Source organism: Centruroides sculpturatus, unplaced genomic scaffold (assembly GCF_000671375.1).
Source record: "Centruroides sculpturatus isolate CEXI.00-Female unplaced genomic scaffold, Cexi_2.0 scaffold284, whole genome shotgun sequence".
Taxonomy (NCBI): domain Eukaryota; kingdom Metazoa; phylum Arthropoda; class Arachnida; order Scorpiones; family Buthidae; genus Centruroides; species Centruroides sculpturatus.
In genome coordinates this window covers 628,910-654,349 of record NW_019384469.1, presented here as the reverse complement: position 1 = coordinate 654,349, position 25,440 = coordinate 628,910, and the positions used below count along the sequence as shown (strand labels likewise).

At 29.7% G+C, this 25,440-nt stretch overlaps 1 protein-coding gene across 4 annotated transcripts in view; it reads right to left on the bottom strand.

Annotated features, from left to right (window-relative positions):
* Positions 1-22,573, bottom strand: part of LOC111621119 (serine/threonine-protein kinase PAK 4-like) — a 43,152-nt gene extending 20,579 nt beyond the window's left edge. Inside the window, exons 1-5 of one of the 4 annotated variants that reach the window (XM_023363189.1) lie at positions 22,483-22,520; positions 9,770-9,808; positions 8,071-8,118; positions 1,326-1,535; positions 478-1,236 (exon numbers count right to left, since the gene is read on the bottom strand). In XM_023363189.1, the coding sequence (XP_023218957.1) occupies positions 478-1,236; positions 1,326-1,535 (969 nt within the window). In that variant the 5' untranslated portion in view covers positions 8,071-8,118; positions 9,770-9,808; positions 22,483-22,520. Of the gene's footprint in view, positions 1-477; positions 1,237-1,325; positions 1,536-8,070; positions 8,119-9,769; positions 9,809-22,482 lie in introns of all 4 variants that reach the window. The other 3 variants (XM_023363188.1, XM_023363190.1, XM_023363187.1) reach the window with 3 other exon arrangements.
* Between the last annotated feature and the right edge of the window lie 2,867 nt (positions 22,574-25,440).

Here is a 25,440-nt window from a genome sequence, read left to right as displayed (position 1 = left end):
AGGTTGCTTGGTAAAATATCTATCCAAAGAGGTTTGGCTTTGCCTACTTTTTAAAATGTTTCTAAAATGACTTAGGCAAATGTCATTACTCTGAGCAGCAATACAGCTAGTGTGAATCTTTTTGGGATGTTTCTTTTCAATAAAATCAGTCACTTTCTGATAATACCTCAAGATTTCCTTTATCGAGTGAGATCCTTCCATGACGAAGCAAACACACAGACTGAGACCGATGAACAGAAGTGAATAAAAAATGGCGCTGCAAACTAATGTAACATTACATGGCGAATTTTTGCTCGTATCGTGGAGCAAAAATATGTTTGAATTTCATGTCGTATCCTGAAAATTTTGTATGCTGGGGCATTCGTATCCTGAGGTACCACTGTATCATGATCTAAAAGTATTGTTATATTCAAATATTGATAAATTACAGAAATAATTTTAAAAATTTCTGTTATTTATTTAATTTTACAGCTTTACCTGTGTTAGTTCATTAGTTGTTTCATGTCCATGAAGATGCCCTTTATTTCCATGGACATTAATCGGATGAGCTTGCTGTATTTTTGGACCAATGGGCACATTACTCGACGATGTGTCGTGTATAGGTTTAGGAGGAATGCCTCTTGATGATTGTGAATCTTGATTTTTAGAAGTTCCTCTAGTTCCGTTCACACCATATGACATTTGTGATGAATTTGTTACTCCCTGATGCTGATGGTAATGATCATTTTGAATATTTTGACGAATATGAGACAATGGTATGGTTGACTTGCTGAGAGACATATTGCTATGATTTCTGTCCCAATCAGTATCAGGCAAGGGATTTGATGCTCTATGATTTTTATTATCCATCCTCTCCATTGTAGGATTATGACAAATATCACTTGTAGAACTATGTGGGTTAGGATGATATGAAGATGTACCATCTATATAATCTTTTGTGTAATTTCCACAATAATCAACAGTAGGATGATAACCTCTTGGTAACTGAGGTTGTGCATGTTGATATTGTGAATATGGATGGTGATGATTATTTGTCTGATATTCTATATTTGAATTTACCGCATTAGGATGATGCTGCATGTGACCACCGTGTGTACTTCTGTCTTCAGGCACTACGGGAGGGAATCGATTCAAGTAGTCGCGTCTCATTTGAGGCGGACTATCTTTTCTGAGTGAATTTGATCGTGTGACAGATATCGGACCACGTTTTATACCAGAATTTCCTCGAACAATTGTCTATAAAAAAAAACAAACATAATTAGTATATTGTATATAAGTAAATTAATATAGCAAATATATCTTGAGATATTCACATAATCACTTACATGTGTTTTAATATCCATTATTTCAGTTGGTGTAATCTGAGATGGATCAACAATAGGCTTTGGTCTGTTTTGATGTGCTTGAATCAAACTTGCCCATTGTGGTGGTAGTCCAACAAATTTTCCTTCTCTCCTATCAAACCCAGTGTGGACTCTATGTTCAAAATTTGTAGGTGCTGATATAATTGGCTTTTTCTTCTTTTTGCTAAACATCTAAAGATAAAAACAAAAAAGTGTATTATTTTTTTAATTAATAAAGCTAAAATAGAATATAAATTATTATTTTAAACAGAATAAAACAATAATACCTTGATTATATATCAAAAAAATAATAAAATTGCTTCAACAATTATAAATAAGTAATAAAATAAAATAACTTACTGGAATGTAATTAAACTAATCAAACCACCTTACTATTTCCAGCAACGTATTTAATAAACTTAAAAACGTTTTCGACTATATTTAATAGTCTTCATCAGTTAAGAACTTTAAAACGGAAAACAAATGTAAAATAGAATGTAAGCTATACAACGGTTTAAAAAATTAAAATTAATTACGTAAAACGTAAATAAAACATAAAAATAAATAAATATTAAGAAATTAATCGTGGTAACGAATGAAATTAAATTAAAATAAATTAAAAAATAAAAATTAATCGNCGTAATTAATTTTAATTTTTTAAACCGTTGTATAGCTTACATTCTATTTTACGTTCGTTTTCCATTTTAAAGTTCTTAACTGATGAAGACTATTAAATATAGTCGAAAACGTTTTTAAATTTATTAAATACGTTGCTGGAAATAGTAAGGTGGTTTGATTAGTATAAATAAGTATTAAAAGTGTATTTTTAAATACAATTTATTTTTATTTTATAAACTTTTCTTGAAACTTTCATAGTAAATTAATCATTCGCATTTTTTAAAGTTTACCACTATCTTATTTTGTTAAAATAAAATTTTTACAACTGATAATATGTAAGAAGTTAAGAACTTTTATCTGATTGAGATCTTTCTAAAATATGAACTGGTGATAAGATTTTATAATTCCAATCAGCAATAAACAAAGTTCATTGGAATGCAGCCAAAAGTTTAAAAATAAAATTTGTCATCTTTTTATAATCAGTGAGGTAGATAATTCTTGTTCACACTTTCTGGTAATAAATAATTTTTTAAAGCAATAAAATAAAGACCATGCAATTTTTAAATTGTATTTTAATTGTCAGAGAATGTGTTAATATACTAAAAAAATCTGGCAAGGGCTCTTGCTTGACTTTTCTGGCACTCAAATGGGAAGTTAAGAAGACTGTCAGATAATCCAATAATTTCCAATCATACTAGGATATAAAATTTAAATAACAAAAGCTTAAAAAAAGTATTCTGTTGAATTATGATATATATTATTCAAATGGAAATTTTTATCACTAATGCAAGCTCAAAGTTGTGCATGGCATCATCTGTTACGAGAGATCATTAAAAATAACTTATGTTATTATTATAAAAAGACAAAAAAGCTTCATTTTGAGGATAAAGATATTGTAAATGCCAATAACTTAAGTCCAAACCCCTGCTCTTTACCCACCAAAATTTAATAGCATCAATGCTCCTTATATATGTTACCATTCCAAACTTCATTTCTTAATCTTCTTAATCCTGAGATATTAAACAAAATAGAAACCAACACAATTTTCTCCCCTTTTTTGAGTTCAGGATTCTCAAAACATCAAAATTTGTAAAATATCCAAAGTTAAATTTGACAATTCCAATACTTTTCTGTGTTATATACATGACAGCCAGGAAAGCAAAACATTTTAGAATCTTGATCCTAGAGACACATAAGGATCAATATTCAAAAACTTTGAAATTTACTGTATTTTCAAGTGCACAACCTATAAAAAAAATTGCTGCAGCAAAAATAAAATCTTTGTATAACCTGCCCCACCATATACTATGGGATCAAGTTTGTAATTGCAATTTAAAAATTAATACGATAAACCACCAAAAGATACAACTCTCATCCTCTTTTCAAATGGCCTAATAAACAGAGATAACCCAGGGTTATATGCATAGAAATGTGACACTTTTATTTAAAAATATCTGTAACTCAAAAATAAAATACACTGAGTAATTAGATGAAAAATAAAGAGCAAAATATGAAATAACTAGCTGTTACCCGCGGCTTTGCCCGCAAGGATTTTGCAAGCAAACCCCATTTATATTCAGTATTCCAACAACTATAGTAATTGTTATATAACACCTACCGCTGAGAATGATGAGAATTGCCAAGAATCAAACGAAATGTTTTCAATTTGATCAATTTTCTGGAACGTTTAAAACCGTTCTATAATCGAACCAATATGTAATAACAAATTTGAATTTAAAACGGTTTGAATATTTGGTTAAAAAATCGAAATATATAAAAATATTTATAACAATGTCTGAAATTTTATCAATTTAATACATCTAAGTACTCAATGAAAATTAAACATAGTTGAAAACGAAAAATCGCATATAAAATAGAATCCATTCTTCTGGTTAAGCCTTAATCCTCTCCCTCTCCCCGTGGGAGAATTTCGAAAAATCCTTTCTTGGTGTGCATTCCCATGGCATACCCTACTAAAACGCAGATAAAAACAAAATATCGCATCTAAAATAGTATAGTAGAAGCTGTTCTTCCGGTTAAGCCTTAATTCTCTCCCTCTCCCCTCCGCCTGAGAATTTCGAAAAATCCCTTCTTAGTGTGCGTTTTCATGATGTACACTAACTATGTACCAAATTTCACCTCTTTAGGTTCAGCGGTTTGCTTTGGGCGATGATTAATCAGTCATTCAGTCAGTCAGGACAAGTAATTTTATATATTTAGATTAGGTAATGCAAATCTTTATTGTTGTAAATAAAGTTGGATATGTTTTGATGAAATATTTTAAATCCCAAAATTAAAATATTCTTGTCACAAATTTTTAAAACTTACTTGGAACAAAATATACAAAAAAAATATGAAAAACTTACATGTAAAGAAGCAGTTATTTTCCTACATACTGTACAAGCAAAGTAAGATGCATCCCATAAATATAAAAGCACATCTTGTTATGCAAATAAAAGCTAAACTAATTATCATATAACAAAACCGATTTAATTTTGAAGTAGTTACAACTTACAAATAAAAATTATGTAATTATATTGTTTAACAACTTAACAATAAATTAATTTAAATCAAAATCGCATTTCTCACTGTCCCAAAATATAAAGGTATACTACAAAATCACTGGAACAGTAGGAAGTATTGTTACAAATCTTTAAAAATAGTCAACTAATAACCAATACACTTTCCCTTTTTCATTATAAGTTTGTAGACATGGTTTGACATTGATTGTATGTTTTTGAAAGACTATTATAGTTATTTCTTCCCAATGGATGTTAATTGCATATTTTAACTCATCTACACTGTTATATTGGCACCCATTAGCTTATACAGCTCTAGCTAAAAGATTTTCCATTAGATTCAAATCTGGGGAATGAGCTGGCCAATCAATAACCAATCCATTACTTAAAAACCACTCATAAGTTGATTTAGCTGTGTGGGTAGGGGCATTATCTTGTTGGAAAAACCACTATTTCCAGCAATTATATTAGTCCAAGGCAAAAGAACTTTCTAGCAGTTTTGATAATGATTTGCATTTATTTAGCCACTGAGGAATGCAATATTTGTCCTGCCAAACTGACTAAACTCACCCCATACCTTTACTGAGCCTCCCCCTTGCTGCCGTTTTGAATATATTTCTTCCTTACTCCTCAAATTACGCCAATAACAAGTACAACCATCTAGTCCATCAAGATTAAACTTATTCTTGTCACCCCAGATGATGTGTTTCCATGTATCTGTCCATCTCATTTTCTCCCATGCCCACTGCAAGTGCTTTTGCTCATGGATGGGGGTTAGTGATGGTGCAGGCTTTTTCTTCTTATAGATGAGATGCTAATATGTACTAACAATTCTTCCAATTGTAGATTTTGACACATTAAGCTTTGGTTTTGATGCTAGTTTTTGTAAAGATGTTTGGTTGCTTTTGATTTCCTCTATTTGTAAGCTTTGAAGGTTGACCTGTTGATTTCTTTTGTCTGTATTTGTCTCCAAGCTTTATGAAATTTTCAATTACAGTTGGAGAATGATTAATCTTCTTTACAATTGCTCTTGCTGAGTAATTTTCATCTCTTAAAGCTAAAATCTTGCTTTTTTCAACATCTCTTAAAGGTTTTGTACGTCCCATCATGAAAAACAATTCATTTACATCAATACGTAACAGAAATAAACATTTAAAATACTTGGCATTTATACTGTACTACTGTATGACCTCTATTGTTAGAAAATTGAACCTGCCTTTATATTTTTGGAACAGCAAGAAATGTGATTTTGATTTAAATTTATTAATTGTTAAGTTGTAACTACCTCAAAATTAATTTGATTTTGTTATGTGATAATTACTGTATTACTCACATATAGGACGAGGTGTGACTTTAGATCAAAATAAAGAAAATTAGATTTATTAATACAATTCTAATTTTATTTCATTTAATCACAAGTAAAATATCAAATAAATGTAAATGTATGTATTGTCCCGCAAAAATTACTGGCATTTTTAACTTTAAGGAAAAATCTTGTAAAATCAACAACGTAATTTGTTCACGTAAAGCTGGACAATCGAGAACCTTTTTTGCCAATTCTTAACAGTTGAATCCACTTTCCGTCGATTACACTTACAAGTTTCTCTGAATAATCATCTGTTTTCATATGGGAATGGATTAAAACTTATATTGGGCTCCCGTGTGATTTTGAAATTTCAATCTGGAATTCAATTCAAAAGCTTTGCTTTTCATATTGCTATTCATCTTTACGCCTGACAATATACAAGAACGATTCAAACGACCCAGAGAAAATACTTATGTTTTTAAAAACAAGAGGGTAAGCATCTGGTAAAAATTGTGAATACACGGGTTCACAAAAATTATTTGCAAAAACGCAAAGAAAGGTTTGGCACATATAGGTTGTCCTATACATGCAAGTGAAAGATCACTTGCACATATAGGACAACCTAGGAATTTGAAGCTATGATAAATGAATAAAAACCTTGTCTTATATGCGAGTAAATACAGTAGTTTAGCTTTTATTTGCATAACAAGTTGTGCCTTTATATTTATAGGACGCACCCTTACACATTACAACGTTTATCCGAGAATTATAATATTTAACGTCAAGTAACTATTTCACTTGTTTTAATACAAATATTAATTTATAAACCTATATTAGTAAATAGCATGTTATGTTTTAAATATTAATAACTGCTACTGTTATAACATGTTGATAACAGAAAACAACAAAACTTTATTTTTTTTTTTTTAAATCAATGTTCCTTATGTAATTTTTACAAAGTTCTTACCATAAATTTTTATAAGGAAAAAAAATATTCAATTTTTCTTCTTTATATCTCCCTTGTTTAAGAAATATTACAAATTATAACAGACTAATTGACCAATTACCATATTTACTCGCATATAAGACTAAATTTTTATTCATTTATCACAGCTTCAAATTCCTTGGTCATCCTATACGTGCAAACAAAAGATTCTTTGCATTTTTGCAAATAATTATTGTGAACCGTGATTCCGCCTTTTACCGGATGCTTACCATCTTGTATTTAAAAACAAGTATTTTATCTGGGTTGTTTCAATCATTCTTGTATATTGTCAGGAGTAAAGATGAATAGCAATAGGAAAAGCAAAGCTTTTGAATTGAATTCCAGATTAAAATTTCAAAATCACACGGGAGCCCAATATAAGTTTTAATCCATTCCCACGTGAAAACAGATGATTATTTGGAAATCAGAATTCAGAGAAACTCTTAAGTGTAATCGACGGTGAGTGGATTTGACTGTTAAGAATCGGCAAATAAAGGTTTCCAATTGTCCAGCTTTACGTGAACAAATTACATTGTTTATTTTACAAGATTTTTCCTTAAAGTTAAAAATGTCAGTAATTTTTGCAGGATAATATGTGCATTTGATATTTTACTTGTGATTAAATGAAATAAAATTANAGAGTTAAATTTGCATACCATTTATTTATATTGACAGATTTACCCGTACAAAAATAAAATATTCAAATAATTTATAAAAAGCTGTTTCAAATTTAAATATTTCAGTTAAAATTATTTGTAATAATTCAATTATCAAAATTTAATGCATTAATTACTATGAAGGATAATATGTGCATTTGATATTTTACTTGTGATTAAATGAAATAAAATTAGAATTATATTAATAAATCTAATTTTCTTTATTTTGAACTTTATAAAGTCACATTTTGTCCTATATGCGAGGCTGTCTTATATGTGAGTAAATATGGCATATATTATTTATATAAGTATACAGTCTTTTATCCAGAATCCTGAAAACTGAAAGCTTTTTGTGAAGTATTCTGCATATCAAAGCTTGCATTTGCCATTAAATATGCCCCAAAATGACATTCTTTTGTTATTTTAATTTCAAAGACTTTGAAAATGTAAAAAATGTTGCAATTTCCCTAGAGAAATAGAAAAAGTAACATCTGCTATTATTTACTGCACAGTTGTTTAACTTAGTTTGAGCCATATATGAAGTTTTACTCGATTCCTCATTAGAAATAAAAACTACACTAGCAACTTTATGGTTTATCATTATTTAATCCTATTTAATGTAAATACAATGAATAATATTTACCAATTAGTATTAAAACAATGCTCCTAACAGTCTGAATTCCAATAAATTCTAAAACATAAGATTTTATACTTGTATTAAATAAGTTATAGAAATTTGTAAGATCGATCATTGTTTCATATTCAATTTTAGATATATCAATAAATAATTTTTAATAATATTACTGATTAGTTTAAAATTTTATAAATAATATATATACTCTAATTACAAAAATAAAATTCCCCATAATTTCCCCATAACAAAAAATATCATAAGATATACACCTACTCGAAGTAGCTCAAGACAGTAAATGTTTTAAATGTAATTTATATGCTCTAATATCTTTCCATAGGCATATATTTCACATTACAAAAATCAATTTTTACATGTTTTTAAACAGATTCATTGTTTTTCATGTTACATTTTCAGTCCATCTATACCAGGGGTGGCCAAAACGTGGTGCATGCGCCAAACTTGGTGCATTGGACGACTACAAGTGGTGCTTCAGTCGGTTCTGAGCAACATTGCCAGATTTGGCTTCATTGCAATTATGAATATTACATAGGAAATTAATTTTTTACAGTGTGTCTTGGCAAGTGTATTTCTTACACAATTCGGTGCAGTAGACCTGTTGACCTTTTTTTTTTTTTGCTTGTATGTTACACAATGCATTCGTGTTCATGTACACCACTGATGTCACATAGAACTATTTTATATGGGTAGCTACACTACAACCGCACTTTTCATTGCTTGTTATGTGGCAAATCTGAATTTTCATCTTATAAATTGAAATACCTAAATAAGGGGTGGCCGAAATTTTTCTCCGCCCCGGGCTGCTAACACTCACGGTACGCCACTGCGCATGTGAACTCGTCTATCAAAAAATTGGTGCATGGTATGCAAAAAGGTTGGCCACCCCTGATCTATACTTTTACCTATGAAGTGGCAATCAATAGTTCATTACACAACTTTGTCAACGTAGTCTTTGTTTATATCCATTTTCATTTATTTATTTTCAAAGTACAGTAATGCTATTGTATTTATCTTAGAATAAATAGCAAAAACTTCATCTTAAAATTTTGGCAATTATCATGAATCATCCTTATCATAGTTAACATTAACTCAATTTCAATAAAGTGAGACTATTTTTTTCCCAAAGGAAGAAGAGTACAAAAAAATATTATTATATTTTTTTAAATACACTTTCACAATGAAACATTAATTCTAGAAGAATGAATGTTTTGATATTATATCGACAGACTGAAAATTTCAAGAAAAATTAGTTACATGTAAAAATTTTATATACTTGAAACTTTTAGATGTTTTAAAGTGATAAAACTTTAATATGGAAAAAATATCAGAATTAGCACTGACCAAAACTTTAAGTTATTTTTATACTATAATTCAGTTTATGTATTAAATAATTTGGCATTAAAAGTAAATGGTGCAATGATTATAAGTCTGAATAGCATTAATAGTAATCCACTTTTCAGGAGCATAAGTTTAAGTCTCACTTCAGATATTCCATCTACCTTTTGTGCCAAATTACTTGACATAATTTTTACTGATTAAAAAAACTAATACAAAGGACTAAATTATTATAAAGTTTATTTTCCACACAGAGATTGCTCTGGAAAATTTTTTAAAAAATCGCCAACCATTTCATCAGTTTCACATTTTTTCTTGCCACTTCAAATTATTTATCGCTACCAGTTTTACTTACTAATTAATGCAGATTCTGGTAGCCTTCTCAGTTTGGAATCTGGAAAGCAAAAGTAACATGTTAAGCTATCACTTAGAAATAGGAATCACATTTGAATAATTTTTTAATGAATAATTTGGAATAATGCAATCGATCAGTTATCAATGTGGCTTCCTGCTTTCCTGCCCACAGCTGCCATGTGGTGTCATGACTTCGCTAGGTGTCTGGTGCACAGAACTTACATCGTGCGGGAGCTTGACATTCTGCTGGTTTTCCCGAGGCTTGCTTTATGATTCAATTTCAAGCCGAATGTAGAAATAACCAGATTAGGGTTTTTATCAACACTTTAATAAAAATATCACCAAGTGGCAATTTTGGCACTGTGCAGTATGATCCCATATAAATATGTGATGACAAAACAGCAAAAATTGAATATTTGCCAAAATTCTTTCAAAAATAGATGATTTATTAAAATTTTTAAAATGAGTTTAAGCACAGAAAAAATTAGTAAAGGGTTTACACTAATACAAAATGAAGAGTTAAATTTGCATACCATTTATTTATATTGACAGATTTACCCGTACAAAAATAAAATATTCAAATAATTTATAAAAAGCTGTTTCAAATTTAAATATTTCAGTTAAAATTATTTGTAATAATTCAATTATCAAAATTTAATGCATTAATTACTATGACAATTTCAAAATTTGAATACTTCTAAATCTAAATATTTTAGTATTTTATCTACTTCATAACTTTTTAAATAAATAGAGATTGAGATAAAATTCCTTTTTATGCATTTTATTTCCACTATTGTTCAAACTTTAACAAATAATATGTTTATATTAAAAACTTAATAATCTGGCATGTTATGGAAACAATTTGCTAACATCTCTTACAAAACACATTGGCTCATCATAATTTAAAATATTAAAAATTATAAAATATATGAAAAAACACTTGCCTACAAATAGTAGTATGTCCTGTTATTCAATTTAACAGAGTTAGAAAACTTTTGCATTTATTTCACCTAAATTCTTGAAAATATAAATAATGTGTGTCAGCAATTGTCAATAGTAGTGACAACTCTCGTTCTTATCTCGACTGAATGCCTGCTATTAGGAGCCTGTTTTTTTGTAAACTTCTGATGGCATAAATCTGAAAATCAGATCAGAGAAAACAATATCTTTTCCAATCTGAATTTTTCTAAAAGATTGAAAGATACTCTTTTGTGCATTTCCTACTTCTATACAAAAGAAATCAGAATTTAAGATAACTCTAGACCTTGAATCCTATTTACTTTGATGGCTTCTAACAATACAAGATCTTTATACTTATGAAAGAAATCACTTTTTTGGATTTTTTCCATGTCATAATATTTGCTTATATCATATATCTGTTGATTGTGGATTTTTGTATACAAGGACTTATGAGACCAAGAAATACTAAGGCATGACAGAAGGATTTTGTTAGTTTAATTATTTACAGCAATAATTCAAAGCATCAAGAATAGGTTTATGCTTTGCAGGAAGGCGAGAACCTGTTGAATTTGTCCAATGTCATCCAATAGTGCTTTACTGTCATCAGGAAATGTAATTCTCTGGCCTTTGGTATTGAGGACAGGTTAAAAGTATGTGATGGAATGTAAGAGAAATGTTACAATTGATGCAAACTGGTTGTGTTTCTGTTGTCAATAGATAACAAAGCAGTCAGTAACAAATGGAGAGTATGGAATAATTGCCAGTGTACTGGTATACCATTACATCTGCTGGGTTTTTTTATAATATTTTGAGAGTAATGTTTATAAACATTTATTTATTTATATATCTGAATTCACTGTTGCCAGTTTCTAAAATTGGGTTCTTCAAAAGCAATTTGAAAAATCTGGCAATATAGAATCTTTGAATGTATCTCATAGGTGTTTAGAGTTTGTTTTCAGATGATATCATTGGTGTTGCTTGATTTTTAATTGGCGAATTAAATATTTAATGGACTGAAAAATACCGAGATATGTGGTGAAAACTACTAAGACTACAGAAATGTTTATTTCTTTAGTCTTTAGTTGTTAATTGTTGAATTATAACATGATGGAAAGTGATACAGAATGTTTTAAAAGTTGATATTGAAGCATCTTCAAAATGAAAGAAAGTAAGATATGCACACAGTTATTGTGAGGGCTGAGAAAACGTTCCAAAATTCAAAGATTGGTTAATAAAAAGTAATGAAGATAAATCCTTTGCATTTTTCATGCTGTAAAAGTAATTTGCTCATTAGTCATGATGGAAGACTGATATTGAAAGACATTAAAAAAGCAGCAAGTTTAATTCATTAGCCTTATGAATGTCACATGGAACATTTATCAGAACTTATAAAGTCTGTGCATAGATTCAGAAATAGCAAAAAATTTTCCCGCAGTTAAACATCTTCCATTATTAATAATTTTATAGGCAAAGCAATTAAGGGTATTCTGCTTGAATCACTCCACACTAACAAAATTATCGTTACTGATAAAAACAATGACAAGGGATGAACAGAACATCTTTCTCTGATAGCAAATCACTACATAAATGGCAACTTAAAGGATGAATTCATAAATCTGATTCCAGCTGTATCTGGAATAATTAGTTCACTCTACAACAGTATAACTATTGGAAGATGCTAAGATTGTATATAAAGAAAACTTGATAGGTTGGTTGGTTGGTTAGTTTTTTATTGGCACAAGAGCCATGCAGGCTATACTGCACCATGACACATGGTACAATTTGTAATATAAAATAAATAAGGAATATACATATATACATATAAACAAAAAAAGGCCAATGGTAATATAAATATAAAATATAAATAAATAAGTAAAAAATAATTAAATAAGCAACAACAAAAAATATATACAATAATTTAAATAATCAACACAAAGTAAATAAAACTGTACAATAATTAAATAATCAAATTTCTCCATACATATTAATAACTTTCAGAAAGTCCAGTATATTGTCCAGATTTGGCCTCTGGCCCAAAATCTCTCTCCAGCTTGCATTTCCGAAATGCTGTCTACAACTCTGATCAAAAGCAACGCAGTTGCAAAATATGTGTTTAACACTTACAGTACAGTTGCAGTTCTGACATACTGGTTGATTGTCACCCTTCAAAAGGTATTGATGAGTCAATCGAGTGTGTCCAATTCTCAAATGAGTAAGGACAACCTCACATCTCCTATCATACTGCCTATTGTGTGTCCAACTTTCTATTAAAGGTTTGATCTCGAACTTGATAGGAATAGCTGCTGATGGAGCAGATGTCATAATGGGACTACTGTTCATTAGTGTCTAAATCATGTCATTTTTTTTTTTTAATGAAAATTATCATCCGGCGAAATTCTACAAATGAAAATCTTCGAAATAATCCGCCACCAGAGGGATAAGACCAAAATCTACATTTAACAGTGCACTTACCAAGTGGATATAAAGGCCTGAAATTCCCTAACTGGACAGGATGAAAATTCAAGACATCTGTAAGACCACCAGTTCCAACTTTTTACTTTATTGTTTTAATTGGATTTTTTGTGTGTCTTTTTAAAGGAATGTTTTAACCTGACAACGTGCATTTCCTACTTCTATACAAAAGAAATCAGAATTTAAGATAACTCTAGACCTTGAATCCTATTTACTTTGATGGCTTCTAACAATACAAGATCTTTATACTTATGAAAGAAATCACTTTTTTGGATTTTTTCCATGNCAAGTGGATATAAAGGCCTGAAATTCCCTAACTGGACAGGATGAAAATTCAAGACATCTGTAAGACCACCAGTTCCAACTTTTTACTTTATTGTTTTAATTGGATTTTTTGTGTGTCTTTTTAAAGGAATGTTTTAACCTGACAACCTAGTAGCCTCAAAAGAAAGGTCCGGTCGTTGAAGGTGTTCTGGAACACATGATAAGAATAAAGGTGGTTTTCAAAAAATATTTTTGGACAGACTGTCTTTTTTTTTTTTTTGATTAAATTAAAATTATCATTGGGCGAAATTCTACAAATGACATACCATATATTTTTATAATGAAATGTGTCTGTCACCCCTTTCATTTATATGCTTAGTAAACTTGCCAGAAATTGCCAAGAAAAATTGAAAATTTCATATGTTTATACTTTAGTTGTAGTGCAAAGAAATATAAAGGTTTGCAAGAATTCTAGAATTCTGTCCATTTAAAACCACATAAGATATTGCCTCCAAGTCAAACACAATGGTTATCATTGCAAAGTGTCAGCTCATGACTGCTAGAGCAGTACAATGCTCAGAGCATTTCAATTTATTGTGATTTTGAATCAATCCTGAAACCCATTAAAATTCATGAACCAAATTGAGAAAGTGTATATACCCAGAAAAGTTTTATATTCTTTGAAGTTACAGCTTTTTTTTATAAAGAGCACTTATGATAATATATAAAATCCATTAGAAATTCATAGATACAAAACAGCAACCTGTGGTGTAAGTACTACACCTTGCATGTTGACAAATATTTTATAAATAGCATAACTGTATTATGAAAAGAGAAGACACTGAGGTTGGCGTTTCTTCTTCTCTTTTCATAATACAGTATTTTGGCGTGACACTCATCCTATGGATCAATATAGCATAACTGAAGTTGCAAAATCAATATATAAATTATTTTAAAAAATAAGCTGATAACATATATAAAACTAAGTATATAAAAAGCAAAAATCAGCAATCTTTGCAAAAAGGAATTTATCAAAGAAAACCTAAAATCAGGCAGCATGATCATAATACAGTAGAGCATCGATTATCCAACCCCCGATTAACCGTCACATCAATTAACCGACCGTTCTAGTCGGCAAATTTAAAATGTCCGCTAGTGATGCGGCACTACAATATTTGGTTATGTCTTGGCTACTTTAATATTATTTTTGTTAAATTTTTGCATGTTTTAGCTGGCAATACTGGCTCGACCATTGAAGGGAGGCCGGTATTTAAATGAGACTTAATTTTCTAATTAGGAGTGGTTGTTCGTTTTGTGAGCAATAAAATGATTTAAAAATAATTTTTAACAACACAATAGCGACGATTATTATTTTTTTAAAGAATTTGTCAGACTTAACATTGATGAAAATTCAACGCAAAGTTGGTTAACAGCGATATACTAATATACTAATTATATGGGATATACTAATATACTATACTAATAATGTATTTTTTTCATTCTTTTTGGTTATCCGATTTTTCAGTTATCCGACCGACCTGAGTCCCCAATTGAGTCGGATAATTGATGCTCTACTGTAATGGCAAATATAAATTTGCTGCCTGTTGAATTTCAAATAACCAATTTCCTGTATTGTTTAATAATCTAAGTTCTTATGATTGCTATTTGTTTCATGCAGATGCTATCTTCTGCAGATTTCATTTCATTTTATGTAAAATTAAATAAAAAAACAACAACTGCACAAGTAAACTGGAACTATACATGAACAGCATAACACCTAAATACAAATTTCCAGTAATATTCATTCCTGAAGAGGGCTGATAAAACAGTGGCCAAAAATGTTCGAACATTAAATATTTGTGTATTTATTTACTAGAAATTTGTATTCAAGTGTAAAATTAAAATACAGAACAAAGTCAAAAAGCAAAACACAATTTTTAGAAAATTTCTGGAAACTAATAATAAACTTACCATATGAAAAGTCAATGTAATTGGTCAGAAAGCAACAGAATAGCAAATTATTCATTAACAACACGTTGACCGCAATCTGACGTGCCAGTGGTCATGCTGGCTAGGGCAGTACAGAGCCATTCGACCGCCCGACGTCACTATAACCTATATAGTTTCACTCAAGATTAAATTATCCTAACTTCGTAAGACATTCTTTTACATCCTAGTGGTGGCCTCTTGCCCACATCTATAAAGTTGGCTCCAACCGCTGGCAGTCGTATGGCTGTTTGTGGGCCTAATTATTACGACTGCCAGTGCGTCGTATGGCTGTGTGCTGGCCTGATTGGTATGACCGCCAGTGCGTCGGATGGCAATTAACGTGTTAATAATAAAAAAACGTTCTGAAAGCTGGTATTTTACAGAAAATGGAGCCATTAAAGTTCATAGTGATAAAATGATGAAATGTACTTGAAAATAAGTACTATTATTTTGAAAAGATAAAAAAAATGCAGTTTCTGGGATATTGATTGTATGCATAAAAATAAAAATCCCAAATTATTCTAAATCTTGCTATTTGGTAGTTTTCAAAATAAATTATACTTTATGATTATAATTGATGTAACTATTGTCAGATTTTAAAAATCATTTTCATTTTTTATAACTTTGGAGAATATAAGTAAAACCAACACTGAACAGCTGCACCCATAAAGTAAAATAAATAGATTTATTTAAAAAAAATATTTTTTTTTCTAGCAAAGGTACAGTCATTTATAACCTATTTCAAATAACATCACAAACAACAAACTAGATATCATTTTTCATTTATCTGTTTCCGATATAAAATCGCAGCACACTAATGTTAAAAATAGACAAAGTTGAATTTATTTTTTAAAAGGACTATAAATATAATTTATTTGTTTAAATACTGGGTCAGATATAAAGAATTGTGGGTCAATAATTACAAGTTTACTGTACATTATCAAATTTTAATCTTAATTTACTGTAATATTGTTTTTATTTTTGTATCTTTTTTAAAAATAGTTTTAAGTACGGTATTAAGAGGACTGAAGAGGATCTTGAGTTTGAAGTGAATATATAACAGCAATAAAGACAGTATAAGGAATAATTTTTTTATATTTTATTTAAAAAATAATTTACTGTTAATCTAAATACGCTAAGTCTCAGATAAAGTCAGAAAGAAAAAAAAAAAAACAGAACAATNCCAACCTATAAGCATGTAGAAATGGCAAAAGCTTTCTCCGTCTCAATCTTGAGCGCCAGCATAAATCATCAAAAATTTGTATATTTTTTAATGCCTCGTTACCTTTTTTCTTTCCAAGATTAGCAAAAATCAATTTCTTGTCTGCAAATGATTGCAACTCCACCAATACCGTATCTGATCGATTAAATTTCACTACCTTAACCATTGGAATAGGTCTTGATTCACCTGTCAATGTATAAAATAGGTTTTGCACCTTCCTATTCAAATCAGAATCATCATCAGTCAAACCTTTAATTAAGATATTTTTCTTTCTCATTTCATTCGATACCTTGTCCAAAGAATGTAAAATCAAACTGTTTTCCCGTTGCAAATCGTCTTTTAATTTAGAAAACTCTCCTAGTTTGACTTCTAACTGAGTTAAACGCCGGTCATGATCATTATGTAAATTAGCCAACCAATCTATCTTCGTAACAACCTCATTTAACGTCGAAAAAAGCTTATCAAATCGGTCTTCCAAATATGAAATAACCTCCCTAGGAATAGACTTACTTGACTCTAACCTTGAAGGGAAGAAATCTTCCAATCTCGCCGTTTTCAATGAAGGTTCACTCGGAGATCGATGTCGTTTTGCTGTGGATGCCGATGATTGAATCTGAGATTGTGGCGGAGTACGATCAACAGGGCCGGGATTTAATTCTATCCCGCCTAAAAATAACAACAACTCAAACACCTTAATCCAAAACTCGATATTTTCCATAATTTAGGCTTAAAAGCAGCACACAAAAAAGTTCACCAACACGCCCTTATTTGTTATTAGATTTATCTACAGAAATAATTTTGTGCACAATTCCTTAAATTAAAATTAATATTTAATTTAAATTATAAATTTGTATTTTCTCATCAAAAAATATCCAAATTACTGAAGTTTCTTATTAAATCTCATTTTTATTCTAATACAATAAGTTGCATTTCCACTTATAAGTCTCCATCTGGGACATTCTGTACATGTACTGAAAATCAGAAAGGACATTCATCCACTAATAGAAAATTTAAATTAATCAACCTATACATACCACAGAATGTATAGCTTATAATAAAAATAGTCTGTCTACAAAGAAAAATAAATTAAAATCATTAATAATAAAATAAAATATTGTTTAACTTATAACAGATGAATATAAGCTTAATATAACATAGTTAAAGTAAAAAAGCATATCATCAAAAGTTTTCTTGATATTATAAAGTTATTCTGTAGTGTCATATGATAACATCTTGATCACAAGAGATTCAGACAATAGGCTTCTTGTACAGTTTTGTTTTCCAAACATAGCTAACAGTGTGACCAGTGTTGATCCAAGTTTCATCAAAATAATAAATTTTTCCTCTAATGTCATCATTGCTTATTTTCTGAAGATAGAAATGAACCACTGAGATTCTGTGGTTTCAAAAAGGAGGACATTAATTTCTTTTTACATATACAAAGTCCCAAACTCCTTTATCAGATGTTTCACAGAAGTTTGGCCTAAATTTGGCAAATCATGATCAGAACTTTTTGCAGACATTACCTTTTTACAGTAGAGATTTCACCTATAATAAAGAACTCGTGAATCATTCTGCAAACGACTTCTCTGTCAAAGGAATCGAAGTTATGATGAGGCTTCCGATTTTTCTGTTTTTTGTTCAAAAAGGATAACTTAGGCAATTCCTAGCTTTCATCTTCAGTTTTGTTCCATTCACTTTTTACTTTCAATACTGTTTAACAGAAAACTTCGATCGAGTCTGAAACCTATTTGGCACGTCCATTCAGAGTTCTTGCTATGTATCTTTGAATATGTATTTGAAATAATTTGCAAACACATTTCATTAACAGATTTTCCATTTTCATGTTTCCAATATTAATTCTTTAGATTCACCCAAATCCCTACTAACATCATGTTTTAAATATGTTGAATTCACCATTTTTCACAATTTTTCATTACAGTAGACTCTTGATAAGTCAAATTTCTTTAACTCAAATTTTATTTTTGTCTCTACTAAACTACTCCTACAGATTTAATGCATTCTGTGTTTCTATAAGACAAAGTAGTTTTGAGATCACATTCTGTTAACTCAAAATTTAAGATCTGGAAACTTGTATTTCATGCCTAATTTTGTGCACTTTCTTTTGCACTTTAAAAAGAATATATTATCATGAAGTTGAAGGCAAGTATTATGTACACTTACACCTTTGATTGCACAGTATTAAATTTAAAATTTTGGTAAAGTTTTGTACCTAAAGTAATAAATTTACTCTTACACAAAAATTGACCAATCAAATGTTTAATGCTTTAAAATAGTTACTTTTAAAATTTTAAAAAGGAACAAACATATTTGTGATTTGACAACTTAAAGAGTTATTGACCAATCAAATTTATGAGTTTGTCTATATCATCTTTATTCAGAACTAAACATTACAATGAAATTTATATACAGTATGAAAATTTGAATTGTATGTTGATATTTTCATTGCTAATATTTAAACCATATCCTAATAAATAATCAATCAATTTTATGCAAAAAGAAAAAATTCTTACAAATGCTTTCATCTAGTAAAATAGAATGTTTTTCCTTATTAGTTATTTGTTCAATATCGTTGAAACCTGAAGATGTCTATTTCACATAGACAAAAACGTTTCTTTTTATGTGAAATTGATTCATTGCTAATAATGGCCAATTAACCAGTGTATTTCTACAGTTCATAAACTGGTTTAAAAGATTTATTTAGACTCTAGACCAGGAATGGTCAACAGTTTTTGTCCCTGGGCCAAATTGGAAAGAAAACTTTTTCCACGGGCCGAACCAAAGGCTGCCCTAGGAAGATTTTGAGGTGGTGTGAGATCTCATTGCAGTGTCACTCCATAGAGACTAAATTGTACGTAGAGATTACAGATACATTTTTCACATCATCATGCTTTATCAACATTCTACACTGTACTTAAGAGATCTGGAAAAACTTTAAATGCACAGTGAGTTGTTGACTTTTTTTTTTTTTTTTAGGCATCAGAATTTTTCATCGAGCTATTTGGACTTCAGTAGCTAATATTGAAAGATTGATCGCGGGCCACATAAATTCATTAGACGAGCCGGATCTGGCCCACGGGCTGTATGTTGGCCATGCCTGCTCTAGACAAATCTCATAAAACTCTAGACTCTAAAGTAATGTTAAAAAGTAATGGTTTTAGTGCTGCAAAACAGAGTACATTACTTTTTAACATTACATTACATAAACATTTGGCATGAAGTGCATTTAATTTTCTTATTACAAGTTTGTACAAAAACTCTCCAAAATAAATAATACTGATGGTAAAGGCTTATTTTCAATTTATTTTTTGGCTGTTTGCACAGCAATCATCAGAATACTTCAAGCAGAATACAAACTTAAAAATTAAATGTTTTTCCACTAAATTTAGGATAAGGGGAAAAGAAAAAATCATTGGGAAAGGTTGACTCTCAGAATCAGCATCAGCCAATAGACTTATAATCTTCCAAATTTCATTATTGAATGTAATATTCAAATAAACAGAACAAACAGCTTAAGATACACTTGGTAGAGAGACTGCCTTAAGGTAATATTAGTAATATTAAAAATTATTTTTGACTTTATAAACAAAAAAAAATGTTTTAATATTATTGAAAGAAAATGATCTTAATTATATCTTTGATTTGTGCAAAATTTAATTATTTCATTTTGTTACCTATTTAAACTCTTCTACATTGTTTTGTAATGAAAAGAGACAAGAGTCTGATGGATACACAAGACTGGAATGAGACACGCAAGAGAGGATGCATCTCAAATACCAAAAAAATAATAAAAATTAAAGATTAAAAGTCAAATATATAAAAAATTTACCAAAATGGGTGACAAAGCAAAAACTAACAAATTTATCCTAAATATTAACATGCTATTATTAAGAAGAAAATCTGACAGCATATAACAAAATGGATATAAATAAACTCTCTTTGTAATATAACTCTCTTAAAATTTACTTCAAATTTTCGAAATTTGACTTAATTGATATACTTACAATTTAACAAATTAAAAAAAAAACAGTGAAACTTATATGTTTTTTTTGAATTGGGAAAAAGACTCATGGCTTACGTCCTACATTCATCAACTGACATCGTCCATAAGAGAAATGGAGAAATGTACTGTATGAAAATTAGAATTTATATAAACACTTATTATTACTACCTTTCACTTTTTTCAAATCTCTAAACTAAAACAAACGACCTAATTAATTCTAAAAGATTTCCAAAAATAAATTGAAAAATATCCATTACACTTTTTTTGTCCATTTCAATAAAAAGAGTAAATGATTAATTGATTTATGAAACTGTAAATCGATTAAGTTAAGCCATACTAGTACCAAATAAGCAAAAAGGGTAACAAAGTAAATAAGCAAGCTTAATAATACTTTTATGCAAGACGAATCAACTTAATGCTAATGTGCTAATTTTAATATTGATGCTGAAAACTTTACATAGAGTAATGTATCATAATAATACTATATTTTCTTTACTAAAATTGTTTTCATCGATTTAAAAAATAACTCAATTATTATTTCTTTTAGTTTAATACAAAAATGAAAACTCGACAAACAGACAATTTATACATTCAGACACTTCCCTACTTTTCCTACCAATCGACACATCACGTCATTTAAATTTACAAGCAACTCAAAGATTATTATAACGTTCTTACATAATATAATTATATTTAACCGATAAGGTTTATACATTACATAATATCATTGCATAACACTACTTAATTGTTTCTAATAGTTAATAAGCAGCTAGTATCATGCAACAAATATCAATTAAAGATAACCAAAAGCATTTTATTTAATGAACTGTATAATCAATAGTTTTTTGTAATTTCCAACAGATTGTGTGAACTTTTTAATCTGTACACATCATCAAAAATTTAATAAGCCAAGTTATTACTTGAAAAAGCACTAAAAATTAAAACAAATCTAAATATAATAGCTGTTCAAACAATATAGAAGATGTATTTTCCAATTTGCAACCAAGTATCGTTACTCCGTAAAGCACGGAAACGATTCTAAGCTCGGTTTTAACCAGAATTATATACAGGGACGTCAATAGGTCGTCGGGGTAGAGCGGGCCCCATTGCCTGTTATGCCCCCCATAGTTAACAGTTTTTATTTTTTGAACAAATGAAAAACATTCTAATAAAAAAATTAATTTTACTGGGATAAGAACAACAAGATTTTTCCCCGGGCCTTATGTTTCTCCAGGCCCAGGGAAAAATTCCCAACTCCTCTCCCCTCTCAAAGGCCCCAATTACATAAAATAAGCAAAAAAAAATGCAAACAATAACTTCAAAAACAATATATGATGCATTTAATATCCAATTTATTTACATATATTATTAAGCAACACTGTTTAAACTTCACATTAAGTCAAACAAGTGAAGAAAGCGAGAAAAGTTTACTTATTTATTTCATATAAATTCCATAAACATCAAGCATAATTAAGTAAATCTAAACGTTGTATCAATTATAAACATTACACGAATTAGCTCTATATATAACGACAAAAAAGCGTTTATAACACCAGAAAAATGTGATGTAAACACCGTTAAACTATTTTTAGGTACGTCTTATACAACTTCCACTTGATTACATACTAAATTCCAAAATCGTGAATAACCAAGCATATAGGCCTAATAATGACAATCTACACACGGTTACCAGAAAAATCAAATCGTATTTAGGCCCTGGAACGATAACCGGGTAAATATTTAAGCTATCGATTAAATAAAATTATTTATTTACCACAATTACCTTTGAAATAACCAAAGAATGTGACAATCAAAATAACTTTATGCCATAACGCCTTCCTTTCCCATTAATTGCTAAATAACGCCCTCTAACGATAAATTTTTTAATCGCATTTTTCTTGGGGGAGTTGCCCGTTTATTCAAAATATATTATTTTAACGTCGATATTTTATTTAAAAATAATTAAACTATTAAAATAATATTATTTCATTTTAAAATAATATTTCTCAATAAAAAAGAAAGTTAAATAATTTTGTTGTGCAGGAATTAATTCGAAAAGTTTAGACTATAAATGAGTTATGTAATTAAAAAAAAAAAAACTGACGAGTGTGTCTAAATACATATATTTTAAAAAATAAATTAACATTAATTTAATAATTAAGTTTTTAATCATTTTATTTATTTATAGAAGCGATATTTATGTAATACGTCATAATAAAATTTACGCAATACAATAAATAAACGTATCGACGACGAATGGTGGCGCTTTTTAAATTTAAAACTTAATTGTTTTAATTAATAGTATTTAAAATTTAATTATAATTAACATCGTTTGCTTGACTTATCGGATGAATATCTACGTTAAAAAATTTTTTTACGATAATTTACTACAGAATTAGTTTTATAAAACTCGTTTTACTAAATATAAACTTTTTAAAATGAAATTCGCGTGTTTAAATAAAATTAACTTGGTTAATGGCGTAGTTTGCCACACGCCGTCCAGACGTTACATCACTCGACGGTAACGAGAAAAAACAAACAAATAAATAAAAAAAAGTCTTCAAATGGCCGAACGATCGAAAATGACGGATTCTACAATGAAAGAGGATTGTTTTTCTTGTAAGTTGGTTGGCGGCGTGGGACTTTTGACTGGTGGAAGTTACGTTTTGTATAATACTAAATATGCTAAGAGTTCTGTAGGAAAAACGTTGAGTTTAATTTTTGGATTTGGTAAGGCTGCCACTAATTGTAATTAAAATTTTTTTTTCATTATATCCTGTTAAACTAACTTATAAGATTGATTTTTGTTTGCTCCGGTGAGAATTTTTTATCCTTGTCCTGGTATTTTATTCTACGGTTTGCTTTTCCTCGAAGGAAAATAAAAATGTATGCGTATTGTTTGGTCGGGTGTTGGCGTCCTGTTCTTGTTAAGTTACGGCAATGCAATGCTCGAGTGATCTGCCTAGGGAGAATGCCTTCCGGGAGGTCTTTTTAACGGTAACCTGTTCCTATTCGGGCATTTTTACGGATGTGAAGGAAACCTGGAAAACTTTCTCCCGGTCTGGTGCCGACCCGCAACCGAACTCCCGGTGTTTGGGGAACAGAACCACTTGAAATTATAGCCCCGTGTTAACCCGGAGTTGTCCCTGAAGGAGTAATTCGGTCGGTTTTTGTGGGTAAACTGGCTAAATCGAAGTGGTGGGAATCTGCTGGCAACAGTACTTCTCTTGCTCGATTAGACTTTGTTGGTTATAGAAGCTATTTTATATTTTGTAACCGATCCTATACGCTAGTCGTCTTGTATGTACATTGTCTACCTGTCTTCCAAACTTTATAATTATTTTAAATCTACTAATTACTAGGTGCAGTTTGGACCGGGAAATGTGTGCCGATAAAACGGTCTAATCTGTTTTTACAGATTTGCATGACTTGCCTCGTAAAATCTTGATTTTTGTGTTGATTAGTGACTATTTGCATAATTTTCAGTTTTTTAAGCTTATTTAATATTATATATTGAAAATAGAAAGAATATATTAATAACTAAATTTTGCAACAAATAATAATTTTGGCAAAAACTTAATAATTTCAATGTTTTTGCAGCTTTGTTATAAATCCTAGTATAATCACTACATTAATAACAATTGTATGAAATAAGTTAGGTGAAGCTAGTTTACGGTAAATACAGTTGACAGTCCTTGTTACGTCACAAATGTAGGGAGACGCCAAATGAGTGATGTATCAGATGGTGAAATGTATCTATCCATTATTGGCTAATGGGCTTTTATATTTGGAAGACAAAAAAATAAACAGAACATTATATCCAAATGAGTTATAAAATGAGGGATTATTGTACAACAATATAATTTCTGAAGTACATAATTAGAGATATAACTTTAATTTCTTTCAGATTATCAATAGATTGTTTTTATTTCTTGCTTATGGAATAGTGACAAAATTTAACATTTATGCAAAAAGCAAATTGTTTCTTTGTATATGGCAAATAGTAAAGAATCATTATTTATATACATAAATGCAAGTACGAGGTGCAGTCAAAAAGTTCCGAGACCAGTGACGTGGTGCTGCAATCAGCCACGTGCCGAACTTGCATGAGCTAGGATATATAATAGACGTTGTTATTTAGCTTCCTGCCTAATTTTGTGCCATTATCATATGTAGTTTTTATTTCTTGCTATTTAGATTAGATCCGTGTTCTTGTTGATTTGCAATTTTCATTGCTTTGTAAAGTGAATTTTTTTAAGAAATAGCATGCATGTGTGAAATTTTGTTCCAAACTTGGCAAGACTATAGGAGACGAAATATGCATTTACAGCTATGATGACCCCAAGATCAAACAACAATCGACTTTGTGGAAAAAACCATGGCTCACCCAGACCAAAGAAAGCATGTCGAGTGAGGTTCAATCACAAGAGTATACTCAATTTTTTTTCTGTAGAGAGAGAATTATTCTTAGAAAATTCATTCCACAAAGTCAAACTGTGAATCAAAATTTTTATATGGATGTTTTGAGGCTCACTGTGAAAATATCAGACAAAAAAGACTGGACCTTTAGAAAGCTCTGAACTTGTTGCATCATGACAACATCCCCACTCACACAGCTATTGCTATTCAACAGTTTCTCACTAAAAATAAAATTGCCATGGTTCTTTACCCTCCTTATTCACCAGACTTTGCACTGTATGACTTTTTTCTATTTCCACAGCTGATTTTTCAGCTGTGGAAA